The 19,516-nt window shown below is 41.7% G+C and overlaps 1 protein-coding gene and 3 long non-coding RNA genes across 7 annotated transcripts in view; 2 read left to right on the forward strand and 2 right to left on the reverse strand.

Moving 5' to 3' along the window:
- The first annotated feature begins 158 nt into the window (after window positions 1–158).
- LOC148655369 (uncharacterized) lies at window positions 159–5,880 on the forward strand. Its single transcript, XR_015941255.1, has 2 exons — window positions 159–632; window positions 1,895–5,880. It is a non-coding gene; the product is annotated as an uncharacterized LOC148655369 (long non-coding RNA).
- LOC148655370 (uncharacterized) lies at window positions 3,085–6,080 on the reverse strand. The gene is made up of 2 exons (XR_015941254.1): window positions 4,867–6,080; window positions 3,085–4,648 (listed from the first exon to the last, which is right to left on the reverse strand). It is a non-coding gene; the product is annotated as an uncharacterized LOC148655370 (long non-coding RNA).
- A 783-nt stretch (window positions 6,081–6,863) lies between these two features.
- On the reverse strand, window positions 6,864–11,618 carry LOC148655371 (uncharacterized). The gene is made up of 3 exons (XR_015941257.1): window positions 10,996–11,618; window positions 9,070–9,177; window positions 6,864–8,423 (listed from the first exon to the last, which is right to left on the reverse strand). It is a non-coding gene; the product is annotated as an uncharacterized LOC148655371 (long non-coding RNA).
- Window positions 10,700–19,516, forward strand: part of igf1 (insulin-like growth factor 1) — a 32,760-nt gene continuing 23,943 nt past the window's right edge. Inside the window, exons 1-3 of one of the 4 annotated variants that reach the window (XM_088645963.1) lie at window positions 10,700–10,930; window positions 11,821–11,904; window positions 13,669–13,825. In XM_088645963.1, coding sequence (XP_088502089.1) covers window positions 11,848–11,904; window positions 13,669–13,825 — 214 coding nt within the window. In that variant the 5' untranslated portion in view covers window positions 10,700–10,930; window positions 11,821–11,847. Of the gene's footprint in view, window positions 10,931–11,820; window positions 11,905–12,772; window positions 13,016–13,333; window positions 13,466–13,668; window positions 13,826–19,516 lie in introns of those variants that run through there. The other 3 variants (XM_088645965.1, XM_088645966.1, XM_088645964.1) reach the window with 3 other exon arrangements.

Here is a 19,516-nt window from a genome sequence, read left to right on the forward strand (position 1 = left end):
TTTTTCTTTCTAAGAGATGTCATGATCTCATCCTGTAAAACCTCTTTAGAAGCTTGCAACATAATAACTCAGTCCGAGGAAATGGTAGGGCTTGCGTTTTGTTTTGTTGCAGGACACGCAGCACGTAACACTCCGAGCCCTCATGGCAGTATCCTATTGGAGGAAACTGAGAATCAGCAGCCCTGCTGCTAATGAGTTGTGTGTTGTGTCACATCGTCGTGCGCCTTAAAGTTTCCTGGTTCAGTATGGTCAAATTAAAAAAACATCAATGGCTACTGAGCTGCAAAGAGACTGTTACTTTGCGGAGGGATCATCAGAAACATTAGATGGATGTTACTCATCCAGCTCTGCTACAGCTAAGGCTACAGTGCTAAAAGCTAATAAGTCACCTGAGTCGTATTTCAGTTCCTGGAGGAAACCAACTGATCACACGCACCAGGTGAAGAGACTGTTCAGCTTGAAGTCCGGAAAGTCCAGTTTCTTACTCCTTGCTCAAATGAGAAAGTCTGGAAGAAGATCTGACGAGACGTGGAGTGGGAATTATCATGTCAGAAGACACGGCAAGCAGATTTGTGGATGACAGCGCTTAACAGGAATGAACCAATTCCATTCTGAATCAATGTTCCTATAAGGTTTGTTGCTCACAAACATAATTTACCGAACTCAAGCTGCCTTTCAGATATTGCAGACTTAGGGAAGGTTTTATCTTACATTGTGGCTGATGAAGGAAATGCAGTCATGCTTTGTTAAGCCATGCTATTTATGGAAAACAGTTGCATTGCAAACTTCATTTATACTGTTTCATCTTTGCTTGCTGTTTCCATGTAATGCAATAAATTCAAAATCCTAATTTGGATAGAACAGCAAACTCTTTCACATTATATAAACCCACTTAATATCTTCTCAGTAAAACCGCTTCGTAGCTCTGTAGTATCAACAGACATATGGTAGCCCTGTCTATTCTAATTATACATTTTCAAAAAGAAACACCCCATTCGGGCTCAGTTCACATGTGATTGTTATTCTAAGCAAACTAAAATATTTCTCATTCACTGTCAAGATCATATTAATATCGGAGAAAAAACATGTTTTTGAACTCAGTTTAATTACGGAGCCATCTGTTAAATTAAGGAGTCCAGTAAACTTTTATATTAAACACAAACATTTGAAACTGTTACTATCCAACAGATTTCATGTGTTGAGACTAATCTTTGTTTAATGTTGGAATTTGGTTTTAATGATCAATAAGAGCCCAAGACTTTCCTCCTCCCTTCTAGAAAGCAGCCTGACCCACAAGTATAAAACAAAAACTTTTTCTTCTGTACGGGCAGACAAACAATATATTTAAAAAAAGTCAATGCAAAGCAAAAAAACACAAAGGTTATCACTATGCTAACTCATATTGCACCTGATGCAGTTTAACATTGTTTAATTGCTGAAGTTCCAAAACAATCCTGTACGTCTGCTGTGCAAGATGCTGATCTTTGCTTGACTGAACAAAAAAGAGCTTGACAGAAAAACACACGGAGAGACGTTTCCAACCTTGAGTCAGGTTCTGTCATAAAACTTCAATCCATGCTTTTGCCTTCCTTAGATCTTTTCTCACTGCAAGTAGCCAGCCCTAGAGCTCCTGTCAGCCTGCCTGCTCCCAGTCCTGCACAGCCAGCAGGATCGTCCACACTGGGACATGACTGGGAGCCCAGCACACGGCACCCTCAGGAGATCTGCATGAATGGATATTCTAACACTTACAACAGCAATAAGGAATTCTAATAAATCTGCTACTAGTTTTCAATGAGTTCAGTTAACGCGTTCCCCCATCAAGCTACCTCATTAAACAGGAGTGTCATCTGAATGCTTGTTATTGCTCAGTGTTGTTTTTCTTTCATTACAGAAACAAAGGATGAGGGAGAGTAAAGCCATTCACAGTATTCTTACTGAACTTGCAGATTCCTACTAAAACTGATTTCAAAACCAGTTCAACAAAACGTCCGGACAAGGAAGAGTTAAAGAACTTCGAAAGCCAGAGAAGTCCTCAAGTGAACTCGCCAGGCCGTTTTCAACTGATCCGTCTGTAAACTCTGCATTGTCCCCTGGCTTCAGATCTTTTTTAACTTGAGCAAGTCCAGAACTCCATTGTAAAAGACGGCTTATCTATTTCACGGACACGGGCTGACAGATACCTTGATTTAACACACCCCTGCATTTCCTTTTCAGAATGTACGTTTGGGGTTCTGACCAGAGACAGGAAACTGTCAACACCCCTGTTTTTTAAAGACTTTCCAAAGTAAAAACAACCCTTTTCCTGGTCATCAGGTTCAACCAGGAATTTCTCCGGGCTCGGATGATGTTTCAAAAGAGCAAAAACAACAAAGGAGAAGGACAGAGGGGAAAGCTGCAGTATTTGAAAGTTAAAGGGCTGAATGACCGGATGTTTTTCTTCAGAATTCCAAGTGTTTCTTTTTGCTTTGTTTAGCGTTTTCAGAAATCACTATCAGAAATAGTGAGTTATTTTCACGCAGGTAGGAGCAACAACAATTTGAAATGAAGAAAAACAACTGAAGCATGACAAAATGGTTCATAGCCACTGCTCATCTAACTTATCCAGATATAAGATGCAGACTGTATTTTTCCTGGTAAGACTAAATAATTGGTGAGATATATATCTACTTGACAATTGTGCCCAGAGCTTTCTGACATGAAGCCCAGTCAGAATGACGGATAAGATGCTTAAAAGTAGTTACACCCCATGAGCAAGACAATGCACTGTATGCAACTGGACGCTTTATTTTTTCTAAGACTTTGAAACCAGTTACGGAAATTCACCCTAACAATTAGGTCATGGTGACAGAAAGGGCGTTTGTTTAGCTTTGCACTTTCCTGTCCTTAATTGATCTGGAGGTATTGTACCACTTTGAGGAGGCGTCTGGAAAAGCACAGCCATTTATAACCACATGTCTGCGCCTGACTCATTGTGCTCATTAACTCATATCGGTGACTGAAAAGAGCCTTCATCGGCTCTCCAGAGACGAAATGACAGGACTTTTCCCAAAATGAAGAAAATGCTAATTTTACACGGCTAGATGCTGTGGGTTAAAGATAAGATAAGATCACTTTATTGGCCACATACAATTTCTTGCATTAGGAATTTGTCTTTTCACACACCCCAGCTTGCTCTCCATGAGACACACAGGCAGGGAGAGAGAAGCTTGGGGTCAGAGCGCAGGGTCAGACATTCATACAGCGCCCCTGGAGCAGCTGGGGTGAAGGGTCTTGCTCAGGGGCCCAGCGGAGTAGGATTCCTCTGCCGGCCAAGGGATATAAACTGTCAACCTTCCAGCCACAGGCGCAGATCCTGAGCCACAGAGCCACCGCCCCGCCCAAGATAGCAGCTAGGTGAAAGGAGGTGATCAGTCTTGCTGAAATCATTTTAAAAAACCAAACAGCTACCAAAGGCCGTAGATCTCATCTATTCAGCTACAAGGTCGGGTCCACCCAGGGGTCCGAGCGGGAGACTTTGCCAGTGTGAGGCCTGTAGAGGTTCACTCCACGCAGAAAAGCAGAGGGAAGAAAAACAGAAAACTGAGTTAGGCTCCAGGGCTGAAATGTCATGTTTTTTTTTTCTTTCTGCTTTCCAGCATGACATTAACCCCTACTTCCTACTAGTATAAGACTTCTTTGAACATTTGTTCAAACATACATACTGTATACCATGTACGTAGAAAAAGTTATTTTTATATAGGTCTCATCTGTAAGATGAAAAACATATACATAAGTTACTATACTTGAGCTCTTTTCTGAATGAAAGCTACGAGCTTATATTTATATTTAAGTCAAATCTGTTAGCATATGGGCTACATTTCAAATGTCTTTTTTATTTCAACTTTCATGTTAGAATGATTCATGCTAAAACATTTTCTTTTAAATTGCGTGTTTTCTAATGTAAGAAGAAGATTAACAATGTTGTTAATGGTCCATTTTGGGGCCTGACAGCATTAAGAGTACATGCCCTACAGTCCATTGAGTGACTGCAAATTGTGCTCCATCTCCTTATGTTATTCATTTCTGTTCACAGTATCATTCTAAAGCAAAATCACCTGATCTGTCAGTTTCCAAAGTGCCTTCACACGCAACTTCCTCATATCGTTGGCTAAAAATGCACTTTACTTATTCCAACATAGTGCTTGGAAAATAAAAGCTCTTTCAAAGATATGATTTCTGGGCTAAAGAAATGAAAGGTCATATTTTTTGTGGCTGACTGACATTTACAAATGTTGTTGAAGCCGATACACTGGTTTCTTTGAAGAAACGGTTGGATGGGATCCTCAGATCTATTAACCACTAACGACCAAGTGGGCCGAGTGGCCTCCTCTTGCATGGTCCTATGTTGATGCCGCCAGTAATACAGGTTTTCTGAAAACATTTGGTGTTAATATTATATACTAAAAAGTCAGAATATAACAGCAAAGCAAAAGCAAGACCTGACATTAGAAAAGGCATGCATTTGTTTGTTTGTTTTTTTGTTAAAGTCAACAAAATGTTCTGAAACCATCTGTATGCCTGCAGACGCTATACAGTACCATGTGGTATCCTCTTAATGCGTATCTGGCAGTCCGTTCTGTAAAAACCCCAACAGCACTGGATGTTCCTGTGGATGTATAGACCTTTTCTAGGTAAACCGTGTAACCAAGGTCCCTGCTTGTAAGTAAAAAACATTTATGAAGGAACAATTATTTATAATGACCCTTAATTGTAGCTACAAGAAAAAGCTACATTTACTTACTGAAAAGGATTAGAAGATGAAACTGGATAAAATAAAACACGTTTAGATAAAATAACGACTAATTACTAAAATAGTTAACTTACCCAACACTGATTTTTCTGACTTCTTCAACAGCAAATGTTTTTTTTCTTCCATTCCTCACATTTCATGCTCTGACACGCCAGTTTATGTATGTGTTGGGGACGTTTGTTTCAGTACCTCCACCCTTCTTGACCCTTTTCTGTTCGTACTGTATATTGTTCCCGGGCTGCTGCAGTAGCTGCGTGTGCTCTGAGAGATGTCATTGAGTTTCTGTACCAGGAGTGTGGAGTTCAAGCCCAGTGATAAGATGCTGACACTGTTCAAAGCACAAAAGAGCATTACAAATGAGAACACGCTATTAGGCTTGTCTAGCTCATTTGGTAGTTTTCAGCTAATTGATCACTCTGTGGTTTCGTGAGAGAAGCCAGGGTATCAGCTTCAACAACAGGGCTGGGGAGCTTGTTCCAGGCTCCCACAACCCCTTCTGGAGAGAGGTGCCTCCTCTTCTCAGCTTTAAATTCTCTTCCCCTTAGTTGCCATCTGTGTGCCCCAGTTGTTATTTCACTGTTGATTCTAAAGACGTTCATAGGCTTTTCTCTGTCAGTGTCTTGGAGGACTTTGAAAACATGGATCAAGTCCTGTTGTGTTCTTCTCTGTTCAAGATTAAAAGAGTTCAGTTCCTTCTCCCTGTCAGTGCAGGACACTCCCTTCAGACCCAGAATGTATCTGGTTGCTCCTCTCTGGAGAGATCCTACAACAGCAATATATTTTTTGTAACACGGCGATTCAATTTCTATACTGTAAATGAGATTTTTACTTGTGCATTGCACAGCTTTAACATAGTGTTCCTTGATTTTGAATTTTACACTTTTAACTACAGTATATATCCCAACGTTGTTTTTGCCTTTTGAATTTTTCTCCACATTGTATCCAAGATCTCAATTACATGTTGACATGAAGTCTTTTTCATAAGCAGCTTCTACAAGATCGCTGTTTCTTATTTCGTATAAATTATTTTTACTTTTGCTACCTGTATGTAATACCCTCCACTTTTATACATTAAACATTGTTTGCCATGTGTTCGTCTAGTCATGAATTGTATCCCAATGTTTTTCAATTACCTTTGCTTCTACTTCAGGGGTAATACCCTTATTTTTGTATCACCAGAATTGTTCAGACTACTGTATAGACTAGTTTACTAACTGTACCAGAGTCTAGATCAGTGATATCACATTAAATTAAGAAGAGCAGAGATCCTAATGTGATCCCTGTGGTACACCACTAATTACAGCATTTTCTGCTGGTCTGGTTTTAGAATAAAAGATTCAGCAACTTAAATCCTGTATATGTCCTTGAACAGTATATGACAATGCACATGAAATGTTGTGGGTTAGTTGTGGGTTGACTGAGTTTGCTACCAAGATGTCCTGATTTTGCATGCCTTTTCACATAGCTGGCTGAGACTCTAATGCTCTGGGCTGTGACAAAGCAAAACTCACAGGCTCTGATTAGATCAGCATTGATCACTTATTACAGCAGGTCCTCTGACTCGCACATCAGATAAAAGTCCTCTCATTTTTAGCTCACGTTATTCGGAGCAGATGCCTCTGTACATTAGAAATACAGCAGACAGCTTGGCAATTTTACCAGGAACATTCTGTATTAGAGCAACTATTAAATTGCAAAACCTCAAATGAGGTTTGGCTTTTCTGTTTCTAAGAAGCTAAAGGCGATATGGGTTCTGTGACTAGCTGGCACTAGGGTTACCAATGTGAGGTTTTACCAAGAGCTTAAGTTATGAGCCCTTCCATTGAAAAGAGTTAGATTTATATTTTCCAGGTACAATATAAATAAATGAACAAGAAAGCAAAAAGTACAACTGGGGGGACTAATCCAGTACATTACATTACAATACAGTTTAATATTGATAAGATGCAACAATAAGGCAAATGCCTTCTATAAATAAATGTATTTTTAGATGAAAGGTAACTCAATATAAAGAAAATATTAAAGAATCAAGATGGGAGCTACAAATCATTTGCAGAAAGCTGAAGTGTTACTTACATAAATAATAAAAGCAAGGTTATATTCCAACTATAGAAATAAACTGGACAAGAAAGTACAAAAACGTCCCAGTCCAAACAGTCTAAAACACTGACAGCTGTTTACTGTCCAGCTACAATCATTGGAAATTACTACAGTGTGTGACTGCTTCCATATTTAAACTGCGTCACCTTACTTTGCAAGTATTAAGGACAACAAATAATTTGATACTGAATTTTGACTTGTACTTTTATGAACACCATTCCACTCATATCATTTCTGAGTCTTTTGATAGCCAAAGACCCAGGTTGTCGAAATGCACTTATTGGTGAATTCATTCTGCTCTACCAGTGACAATCTTATTGAAGAGTATTAAGTGTCTGTTCTGAGTATTCCAGTCCCCCCTGGAGGAAACATCAATATGGCTAAACTGGCATGTGTTAGGGTTTGGGTTACACTGCTGGAGGGAGGAGACGTCAAGCCATCTTTTCTCTCCTTCCACAGATGCTTGCCACACTTTTCATAGCTCTGGAAATGGTTTCATTACACCTCCAGTGGGACAACTTGATCTGCTTTCTGTTCCTCTTCCATTGGTGAGCACATGGCACCACAGCAGCCAATGCATCTCCCACTCTTGAGCTGACAGCGGTTCTCAATCACCACATGTCAGACAAACTGGGTGCGCAATCGCTCTCCTCTTTGTTTAGGGATGCTCATGTTTTCATGGTTGCAGAATAAAAATGTATTTCAATGCACTGAACTTGCTAATTGTCACGATCGTAAGTCCCTCCTCTTAAGGGCGCTCCGGCTCTTTCCCGTTTTCGTTGATTTCGTGCACCTGACTCCTATTACAGCCCCTCCCTTTTTAAACCAGACGCTCCTACCACTCCGGGCTCAGCTTTGGAAGATGGACACCTGGAAGCCCGCCTACCAGCGGGTCCAGGAGAGACCCGATGTCCTGCCCACCTGGGTCTGGGCCTTGGAGCGCCTGGCCCTGGCCCTGCACCAGATCCCGCTCCGGTTTTTAACTTTTGTCTTGTCTGTCGTGGATGGATTAGCCGGTTCTGGACTCTTGCTCACCCTGGTTTTCTCTTTGGACTCCCTTTGGGCTTGTTCACTTGGACCACACACCCCCCGAGCACCAGTGCACCATTGACACTCCCCCCTGTTGGTCTACCAGCCCAGTTTCTCGTTGTCTCCTCCCCGTGTCTGTTTCACTCCCTTCTGGATTCTGCCGTCTGCACAGGGTCCTGATTAATGCTTCGTGACACTAATGCTTGGTGTGTTAGCCACTGCTTTCTGAAAATACACATATAGAGAGAAAGTTTCTCACTTGTCAGAGATGCTGGTCCAGAGACCTCAGTGAGTTTCCCTTCAAGGTATCGTGACAAAACACTGCTGGGCACCAAGGCATTCAGAAACAAATGGGACGACAGGAACTTTACAACATCTTCCTGGAAAATGCTGTCATCTCATGAACCCCAACAGACGACGACTAAAGAGCTTCTTTGACTGAGGTCTTCAGTCTTGGAAATGGCAAACAAGGTTGGTTCCAGCAGTCATTTCACACAAAGGTCTAAGCAGTAAAATGCAAGGTCACATGCAAGATCACAATAAACAAAAAAAGTGTATTATGCTATATGTGCTGGAAGGCATTAAATGCAAAACAAATGCTATCGGCTGCCATAGGGTACTATTCATAAAACAGTGACTATATAGTGTAGTCAGTGCTTGAGTCAAGGCTTGGGAAAAATCAGGCCACTGCTGTTAATGGACATGCTACAGCAGTAGACTGGGCTTTTCCTCCTGGGCCATAATTTCCAAATCAGTGCCTCGGTATGATGTCATATATGAGGTTCCATTAAACCACAGGTGGCCAACTTTGGTAGCTTAATTCCAATCCCTTCCAAATCCGTGTTCAAGCTGATTCTTAATTACTGATGCCATCAACAGGATCTGTGTCAATTAGGCAACTAACGATCAGTCCAGTCCTAACGATATTGGGAGGTTCAAAGGCCTGTAATGGCAGGGAATCCCTTTGTCAAGGTCGAACCTTTCTGGGTCAAACCAAAGTCCTGACTGCTTTGTCATCAACGATACCTTGGCCCTGTTCGCAGGAGTGTTAACCTCAGTTTCCTAGCTAAACTACATTTTGACTCTTTTAATCTGGCCTGCCTATGTTTGCCCCTTAATTCAGCTGAGGATGGAATATTTCACTTCACCTGATGTGTGGTGGAGTAGGTCTGGTCTGAGCTGGTCTGAGCTGGTAGAATCGGCACTTCTCTGGAAGATCAAGTGGGTCCTTTCCAATATGTAAAGGGCATTGGGATCTATTGGAATAGAAAGCTTGATGATGATGCACCTTCTCTCCTTCTTGGCTGAAGACGGCATGCTAGAAGAGTCATTGCCCAAGCTGTGATACATTGTCAGATTCAGTCTTTACAACAGCGTTTACTGTAGTTTAAAAAGTGTACTGAATTGTATCAGTGAAGGAATGATACTCTTTACCAAGGAGGGCAGGATCCTCCTGAAACAATATGTATTCTGGAGAGTTATGAAGACAAAAACTGCCATTGAAATCTAGAAATGGCATTTTCTGAAGTTGTATCTGCGACTTCTAAAAGTGTGTAAGAAAATGATTAGACGTGTTTTTTGGAGTATTTTCAAATGTATATTAAAGAAGAAATTACAATATAAAATTTATGACGAATGGTACAGACTGAGGTCATGATTTAGATAGACGTTAACCTTGGTGTTACGGATTGCTGGTAAGTGACATTAATCATCGTGAAAGAACTGCGTTTGATCACAAAGCTGATCTGCTATTTGCGTGTTCCAGGCTGAATCGAGATTGACAGATAAGCCAGAGGAATAAGACATTCTTTATAAAGTCTATCCCTCTCTTTGAAGTTAAGGAAGGGCAGCATGAACTGTGCCTGGCTTTTCAAGAGGAAACGGAGGGTGTGCGGATTCTTTCAGAAGTGCCTTCTTAAGGAAAACGATTTGATAAATGCAAACTAAACAGGCCAGCAAATGCTCATCGCTCTTTACAACACTGGGCACTTCGGCAGATCAACTTTATTGAAGGCATCAAACACTAACCAGCCCCTTAGCGAAAGAATTTGGAAAGGGGCTGGTGCAGAACACAAACCTTCCCCTGAAAATGATGTAGGAGGACTTTGAACAACCGAAGCCCTCAAAATTAAAAATCGAACGACTCTAAAAAAAAAAACACGCATTATTAATATTTGGTGGATAATGTAAATAATACGATGCCTTCCTGAAAGAAAAAAATGATTTTTCTGATTATCATTGTGTCCTCGTTTAGGTTCACCTCCGAACATGAAGTTAAAATGTATCACATATTAATCTTTCGTGTTTTCGTGTGCTTGCTCTTAATAATTCTGCTAAACCTAACACATAATCGTTAGTGTGCAATTTGATCCTCAAACGTGATCGTTCTGGGCCACGGGCCACGTTATAAATTGATAGATAATTATAGCTTCTAATGAAGAGCTCTTGGGGGTAGTAAGTAGATTTCTGTCAGTCTAAACTGGGGACTCCGGTAATACCCTGTAGGCAGACACGAGCACATACTGTACCTTAGCCACGTTGTGAATTACTGACTAAGGTTAGAAGAGTTTATCACAGGTAATCTCACAGCTCCCTCGAACCGAGCTGCTGTTTGTCGTTAAAACACGGTAAAACCCAATTCACAAATCAAAAATGTGCGGCGTGTTTTCAGATTTCGTGCCGCCTCTTTAGCCTCCCTCGGGTTTCTCCGCTTGTCACAGAGAGGGATAATTTACTGACGTTTCGCCCAACACAAAGCCGCGTTTATGAAGGAAACTCAGCCGTTTCTTCTGGCTCCCGGAGTCGTACTGTAGGTGCATGACGTACCGAGGGCTGACAAGGGGAGTGAAGTATAAGCCTGTTGGGAAGGCACAGTCTCTGACTGACCTGTACAAAAAGGGGGCTGCGCACAAAAGCCACAGACGGAGAAACACCCGAGCGCTCTCTCCAGCTGTCCCGACCCAGGTCATATTGACCTGTACTGAAAAGCCCCGGTGTAATGTAGTCCATGTAAGTCGATGGCGAGAAAACATTTTATCGTACCAGCGACGCGAAGGAGGAATGCAAGCACTCACTTGATTATCGTAGTGGTTCGCTGTGTAATTTTTGGTTGCATTTCTCGTTTCAGTCCTACTCGATCATTTCCTGAAGCCTATCCAAATAAGGCAGGAACCTACTGTCGCAGAATTAGCGTGCTGAACCTATACTGTACATCACTCGAAACAGACATTTTCTTTAAAACAACTTGATGGATTCAGTCAGTTATACGAAGGGCTTCAGAAGGGCGTTCGCTTTATTTATACGCCTGGCTGTCGTATTCTGAGCAGTTTGTCTTTAGGATGCCTTTTAAAAAATGCCTTAACGCCGTTTGACAGCCCACGCCAATAGCGTCGTGGAAACTAAACTCCTTGCCGTGGTTGTTTTTGTCTGCTGTTGTACATGGTGCTGTCATTCAGCCGCCTCGACATTGTCGCAATGTTATTAGCGTTGGTTATCGCGCTAATTGCCGCCGTATTGATCAAGGAAGGCGGCCCGAGAAGTGTGCACTTGATCCCGAGCTCGCGGAGATCGGGCTTGACGCGATGAAATCTCTATCCCATCTTAGAGAAGTGCAGTGACGTTATTTGTAGAAGTGCCCAAAAGTCCTTAATGAATAACTTTGCGAGGGGAGAAAGCAAATGTTCCCCCAGCTGTTTCCTGTCGAAAATGTCTGTGTAATGTAGATAAATGTGAGGATTTTCTCTAAATCCGTCTCCTGTTCGCTAAATCTCACTTCACAAAAATCAGATCAGAGCCTGCGCACTGGAACAAAGTCTGAAAATTGAAATGTGACATTGTCTACATCTCATCCTCTTTCTCGCTGGATTTTTTTAATGACTTCAAACAAATTCATTTTGCAGGGCTTCGCAGTTTAGAAACCCGTGGGGATGTCTAACAGACATACAACAGAGTTCTTTCAGTGGCAATTGTGTGATGTCTTCAAGGTAACTTGCTAATTTTATTTTTTCCTTTAAATATTCACCTTCTGCTTTCACTCTGCACTTTGTTGTGTTATTTTAAACCAATCTGTTTAGCCACGTTTTGTGACTGAAAAGGGCTAACTGCCTCTGCTAGGAAAATCGTTAAACCCAAATGAATTGCATCTTATAAGTTTAGCTCTGGGGAAGTATTTTATGATATCTTATTTACATTTTATGTCAGCCTTTAAACATATATTAAAATTAAAAAAAAACTTTTGATTTACACCGTAATTTTGAAATGTGTTAGTATGTGCCTGTTTCAATATGCATAAATATACTGTACTGTATATGATAACGTTTATGTTATATTTTAATCGATCTGTATATAGCGCCTTTTATTTAATTTTGTATGAATGGGGAGATCTATAAGTGCTCGTTCTTTGCACAAGTCAGCGTTTTTTTAATGTTTGGAGAAGCATTAACCCTAATTAAAAATCATTCAAGCCGCATGTATTTGAATTTGAATCTTTCAAATCAACTTATGCTGACTCTGCAGAAGTAAAAAAAGAGAGGATAAATAAACTTTTGAGCGAAAAGGGAAACGCTTTTCCTCATTCTGTGGTTACACAAAGCTTGAGAGTGGTTTAAAACTGCAATTTATAACATTATGATGTAGGATCTAGTGTAAATTCTCTTTATTATGTAAATTTGGCCTGCAGCGGGTCGCTGGCTCGGGCGGCTAGGTCTGGCCGCTCTGCAGTTTTCCATCTCATTGTAACTCCAATTTAAGCTCGCAGGAGCTCGGCTCAGCACGCACGTTATGAGCGAGCGGTTTGGTGCTGCTGGCGCCGCCTGTCTTCCAGCTTCCCCGCGTCTCTCTGGTGTTTTCTCCGGTGTGTTGTTTTTTCTTTCCCTGGCGTGTTTCGCCGAGAACACCTGAGGTACCAGAGAGCTCCGGAGAGGGAAGCGGAACGCGACTGGCAGATTCTGTGCAGATTGATGTCCGTGTCGTTAAATTAGCAGGGAACAGCTCAGATGGCCGCGTCTGGCTTTAATGTGCACCTGCTATAGGCTCTATGCTACCGACTCGTAGTTTAGCCTGCTTGGAGCTGATGTGCCCACATGTTAAGGCTAGGTAAGGTGAATGGGAACCTTTTTTTGTTTTGTTTTGTTTTGTTTTGCCGAACGATGTCCTGCAGGGTGATTAAGGGAGCTAATTTAAAGGATTTTTGTCACGACTTGCTGACCAAAAGAGATAGGGTCATCATAACCGTATCCCAGAGAGATGCTTCATCTCAGACATGAAATCTCGCCCTCTGGCGTGTCTGAGCAGCCAGCCGTCGAGGAGTAACAGTGGGAATTAAGTCACGTTTTCCCTCGCCCTGGGTGGGTCGCTGCGCCGTCGTCACTCAATTGGTCTTTAACGCGGCCACGTCATGCGCTACAAGGCACGGTAGTTCGCGTCGCTGGGTCAGTGAGAGGGAATGTGCACTCTGAATGCACATGTGTGGAAAAGAAATGCCTCTCCATGTCTCCTCACTCTAAAAATGACGTATCCCTGTCTGTGAACCATGCCGCACCTACAGTATGTGATCTTCAGAATTTTCCGAGTGTAACCAGCGTCTGTCTCTCGTCTGTCTCTGTGTTCAATCGCGTGGTTATTGCACCAGCACCACGAATCAAACCACTGACAAGAGAAGCTCAGACTAAATGCCTCTAAAGTTCCTCTCTGCAAAGCGTCTGTCACGTTTTACTTAAAGAGCTATCTTCCTTTCTTGTTGGTTGCAGTTTGAGATGTACACTTTATCCTGTGCCCATATACTCTACTTCATCCTGTGTGTTCTGTGCCTGACTCGGACAGCTGCTGCAGTGCCAGAGACTTTGTGTGGCGCTGAACTTGTGGACACTCTGCAATTTGTGTGCGGAGAGAGAGGCTTTTACTTCAGTAAGTGCGCTTTTTACTTATTTATGGATATAATGCTTTCCTCCTGTCCTAATGGGTTACTTAATAAATAAAAAAAAACACCCATTTGCTCTTTTTTATTTAAGATTGCATAAGTAATAAGACTAACCGTAAGAAACTGTATTAGATATGACTACATCTTTGTTTAGTATTATAAAACATATTTTACAGCTTGTACTGTTCTGAAATTGCATTGTTGTACTTAACAAGGTTAGGCAATTTGAAAAATGCACCAGAAATAGGTTTTCCATTGTAAAAGTAATGTAATGTAGTGTCTTTCATGATGTATCCTGGCATTATCAGGATTTGCTTTCTGATTTGCATTTAACAGCTTTGAAATGATCATCATTTTGAAATTATCTGTGGCGTATTTAGTAGAAACAGGTCTTCAGCAGATGTACAGTATCGCTGGATAAGTGCTATGAACTTTAGTTGCCTGTTGTTTTCCTTCCAGAGTAAACCCAGTGTCAAGGTGAACAATCATTGTTTCAAAAAAGAAAACATACCTACGGGTACATACTCTACACTCAGTCCTGGCCTTTCATTTTCAGCCATTAAAACTGTGTTGTGCAAGACTAATACTTAATGTCCACCATCCTCCTCAATGTCTGCTCAAAGCCGTGTGGCAAGGTGAAGACTATCTCGTTTGCTTTTGTTTCATCCTCCTCCAGTGCTACCACACCCCCTGTAGGCCAGGTCCGTCATTCAAGAACACAAGCACACTAGGAAGGTCAGGTGGCCATGCAGACCACCAAGCTTTGGTAGTTAGCCGCTGAATCATCCAGTAATTTCCCCCAAGCCTTTTCTTGAAAGAATCCAGGATGCTCATTAGTTTGTTCCATACTCCCACAAACTATATACTGTATGATTGGAAAATGTGTCTAGACTGTCTTCATTGTAACAAGTAATAGGTTTATTTCATGCTGAAAAAAAAGAAGAATGAAAACACAACGTTTCGGCCTTGAAGCCTTCTTCAGGTGTCACACCTGAAGAAGGCTCCATGGCTGAAACGTTGTGTTTTCTTTCTTCTTTTTTTTCAGCACGGAATAAACCTATTACTTGTTCCTTTGCAGCCTACGCCTGCTGACGCAGCTCCCCACCATGTCTTTATTGTAGTTCCTTTGTTGTTGTTTTTTTCTGCCAAATTATTCAAAGCCTCTAGAGAACATAAGACGGTCAACAGACACTTTCTGGAAACAGAACACATGAATGATTATAAATGAGAGGAGGCTCTTCCACACATCCAAGCTGTTTGTTAGTTAGGGGTCCATTGATTTGAAGATCTCATCCAGCTGTTTCTCAAAAGAAGCCTTAACATGCAGTGCATAAGTGAAAATTATTTGCATCTGATTTCTGTATTAATTACTCAGGCTACTCTCTTAGCATGTGGCAGATGATTTGATAAATGCTTTAAAGTTGCAATAACCAGCCAGATATTTGAACCGACATTCAATATGCAATATTCCGGGTTTCAATATCAGGTTAAAAAAGAGATTCTTAGCAGCTGATTACACAAACATTTAGACTTCAATGGTGACATATACAAATGTTTATATTTATACCAAAGCTGCCAGTGCCATCCTATTTTTGAAGGTCTATATTTTTCTGTATTTTAACAAGTTTTTTTCTTGCACTGGATAAGACAATAGGCACAGAAAGGGGTTTTTGGCTGGAGTCTCGCTCATTCTTGGCAATATGGCTGCTTCTGCTTTTCACTGAACCTTAAATACCAAGAAAAACCCTTGACTGAGCCAGACACTGCTGGCGTTTGAGTTGCATGTTCCTGTGTATTTGCCTTGACACAATTCTTTGCAGTTCAGCATTTGATTAGCTTTGGCAGACCCAGAGACAAGAAAAGACCACACAAATGTGGATTTGAAAAGTCTGGTATTATAGCCTCAGGGCATTGATGCCTGCTATCAGATACACGGTTCATCCATTTCAGGTTCCCAGGCATGAAAAAGCCGGTGATTTAAGAGGACTTTAATGTTCACAAGTGAATAAGGCGCATCTTTTAGAACAAAACTGCGTTCTAAAACAAATGAAGAAAGCTGAGCATTTTTGTAGTGCTTGTGAAAATTGTGAGTCTTTTTCCTTTTTTCAGTCAGAGTTTTTACAGAATTTAGTGTAAATTTAACTGAAGCTGTGCAGCCTTTCACTTTAACCTCAGTGACTTCTCAAGAGCCCTATGCAAATCCATGAAGACATCTTCTAAAGTCTGGGTACAAGCGTGTGACAATGGATCAAGAGTCACACCATGGCCCTGTCACTACCCCGGATCTGAGAAGAGGTTTCTTGCAGAATCCCAGTCCGACAACAACAGACACCCCCCAGGATTTCTAGCAACATGCCTCTTAAGGATTTTGAATACCTGAATCAGGTGCCCTCGTAATGTTCTCTGTTCGAGGCTAAGAAGATTTAATTTCTCCAGCCTGTCAGGGTAGGACAGGCAGCCCTGGGATGTGTACTAGATTCCAGAGCTGCAATTTTAGGATTTGTGTAACAGACCAGTAAAGCCTCATTTGTAATACTGTGTACCATTTTGGACAATACAGTATAGAAAAGTTATCGCTGCTCTTGAACCCTACCAGCCAAGTGCAAATAGCAGTGTTCACAGTTCAATGCCAAAGGCCTGTCAGCAGCCCAGCTGCCCAGTGCCTTATGGGAGTTCTTGCCACACAACACTCCTTGACATAACTTCCGTTCAAGAGATACAAGTTGAAACTGCAGAATTGAAAAGCTGACTACCAACACACTGAGGGCTTTGACCTGTTAGGCTTTGCTTCCTGTGGAAAGCGCGGCAGCCATGCCTCCTATGAGCAGTCCATCATCACTGATCCCATCTCCCTGTCATCGGCGTCATCGATGTTCTGTGACACCGTACGGCTCAGCTGTTTCAGTGAATATAAGCCAGCCTCCACATGGCTGTCTTAGTCTTGCGGATGACAGGCGCTGACTGGGGACATGCAGCCCCAGACAGTGATGGAGAAGAGCTTCTAGAGCTGGCTTCTCAAAAGGATATCTCCCTGATGCACAACCCCAGTCTTCCCGATGCACAACCCCAGTCTTCCCGATGCACAATCCCAGTCTTCCCGATGCACAATCCCAGCCAGCCAGGAATATTCCATTCATCAGGACGCGGTTGGAGTTACTCACCTGACCTGTGCTGGATCAGTCTCACCTGACCTGTGCTGGATCAGTCTCACCTGACCTGTGCTGGATCAGTCTCACCTGACCTGTGCTGGATCAGTTCTTAAGTGGCCACAGTGCCCAATTCTAGATGAGTTTCTGCTTGTGAACATTTGGCTGCTGCTTTCTAGCCATCAACAGCCCAAGGAAGATACACATCTGACTGGCTTAAGAACAGCATCCAGAGTGTATCTGAAGAAGGGGTGTACAGTCCAATCAATGTTGTGGTGCTCTTGATAAAGCCACTTGCACAGCATGACTCACCACTCTCACCCCTTCTACATCTCATGCCTTGATGCACACAGCACATCACTCCTAAAAGAGTGGAATGTGAAAGATCAGCCAATCTTGATGTGGTCAATCCATCTCATTGAGTCACTTAATGCTGCATATCATATAAAATGGAAGGAAACAGCAGAATAGCTCATTTTCTCTCTATCTAGCTGGATGTGCTGGAGTCTGATTTATGACTTCGAAGTAGCGTGGAGACCTGCACAAAGGCCAACCGTTTACGTTGTGTAAGCACGTGGCTGTCTTTCTGGAAAAGAGTACACACCACACCATGGGAATGGAAGAAAGGAGACGTGTTTCCAACAGTTTAACACGTTTGCAGAAAGCCAAAATCTTTGAACACAAATTGTCTTTCATTTGGTCAAGATTTCTGACTGGTTTCCGTACAAAGCCTAAACAAGTCTGTCTCTACTGAAATATTGACTCAGTGCTGAACACATCCTCTGTTCTAAATCAGACTGGTGATCAAGGGACCGGGAGTCCACCGTTTAAGCTCCCATTGATCGCCACCCATGTTTACTTGTTCTTGTTATCACTTTTGTTTCCTATTTTATTTATCCGTGATACATCCAAGGTTGTGCAGATATGGAAATCATCTGATTCTTCACCCCAGATATTCCCGAATAAAGAGAAAACCAAGGAGATTGGATTTTCCTCATCTAGCTCTGCTGTTGCAGCATTCTAAGCAATTGCAGGCTGTGGTGCATTCACAAATTGCTGGAAAAACAAGCATACAGTATATAAGGAATAAGAACTCATGGCCATTGAATTTACAGAAACTGATATTACAAGAATAAACATAACTAGGAGTGGATGATGTGGACAAATAGAAATTTCATTAAAACATTTCTTCAGCAAGACTGAAGCAAGATAGGTCATCCATCATGAACAGAAACAACATTGCCAACATAACAGAAATCACAGAAGCATTGTTCCCTTTTGACGTCACAGAAATGAAGCGAGCCTTGAGTAGCCTACAATATGTAGTGGGCTACGGGCTGCCTACATCTCACTCAAGTTTGCAAAAATATCTTGGTCCTAGTGTTTGTGTTCATTGCAAAAGTAGTAATCTGTCTGGACACATTTTAGAAGACATGCTTAATGGACAAAGCCATTACCATTCCCAAATCTGGTAAAAACATAACCACAATGACATAGAACTGCTGATGGATTTCACTACTTATTGTGTGTTATATGATTTGTGAGTGCCTAATAACTACAACTCATACTCCCAAAAGTGAGAGCATTCTTTGTGTCAACCAAACTGAATTCTGAAAGGTCATAGCACATGCGGCCAAGGACTTTAACATCTACATTGCAAATGGGTACTATTAAAAAATCAAGACAGGCATAGTTATAATAGGCATTACAACCTCCTTCTGCAGAGTATACCATACTGGCCTACTTCTAAAGCTGTCAAAAGTACTTCCAGCCGAGCTTTGTAACCGACAAAGGGAAGGGGGTAAGTGCATGCAGGGCACAGATCAATGGATGTCCACATGGTTCAATGCAGGCCACATCTCTATCGCAAATCAGTTCCTTGTGGCAAAACCCCTACCTTCAACCTGCGGAATTTATACTGTAGCCTACAAGGACAAGAATAGAGCCAGCCTCCACCACTGCAAGCATTAACCCTACAGTGTGGTGAAAAAGTAAGTACAGCCACTTAAGATTTTATAGTTTAACATATTTAGACATATTTGACCGTCACCCAATAAGTCCTAATAGTAGAGAAAACTAATCTTATTTGACAACACACAAAAATTCTACTTTGTCATTACATATTTTAGAAATCACCCATTATTCAGTATCTTTGTATGAAAGGAAAGTGCACCCTTGATTTGATCACTTGTGGCACCCCAACAACTTGAATTAAACATTTCCTTTAAGAGTTGATCCTTCTCTCATATTGCCTGGGAGAAGTCCTGATGTTTGAGGGCTCTCTTGTATGCACAACTCTCTTCAGGTCTCTCCACAGCATCACTATGGGGCTTAGGTCTGGACTATTCCAAAATCCCGATTTATATATTTTTGTGCCATTCTGTTGAAGATTTGCTTGTGTTTTTTGGATCATCATCCTGTTGAATGTTCTGCTTTCAGTTCAGCTTCAGCTGTCAGACAGATGGTCTACCATTTTCCTCAAGAACATGCTAATATAGTGTGGAGTTCATGATAGACTCAATGATATTAAAG

This window comes from Lepisosteus platostomus, chromosome 9, assembly GCF_059453375.1.
Source record: "Lepisosteus platostomus isolate fLepPlt1 chromosome 9, fLepPlt1.hap1, whole genome shotgun sequence".
In the NCBI taxonomy this organism is placed as follows: Eukaryota; Metazoa; Chordata; class Actinopteri; order Semionotiformes; family Lepisosteidae; genus Lepisosteus; species Lepisosteus platostomus.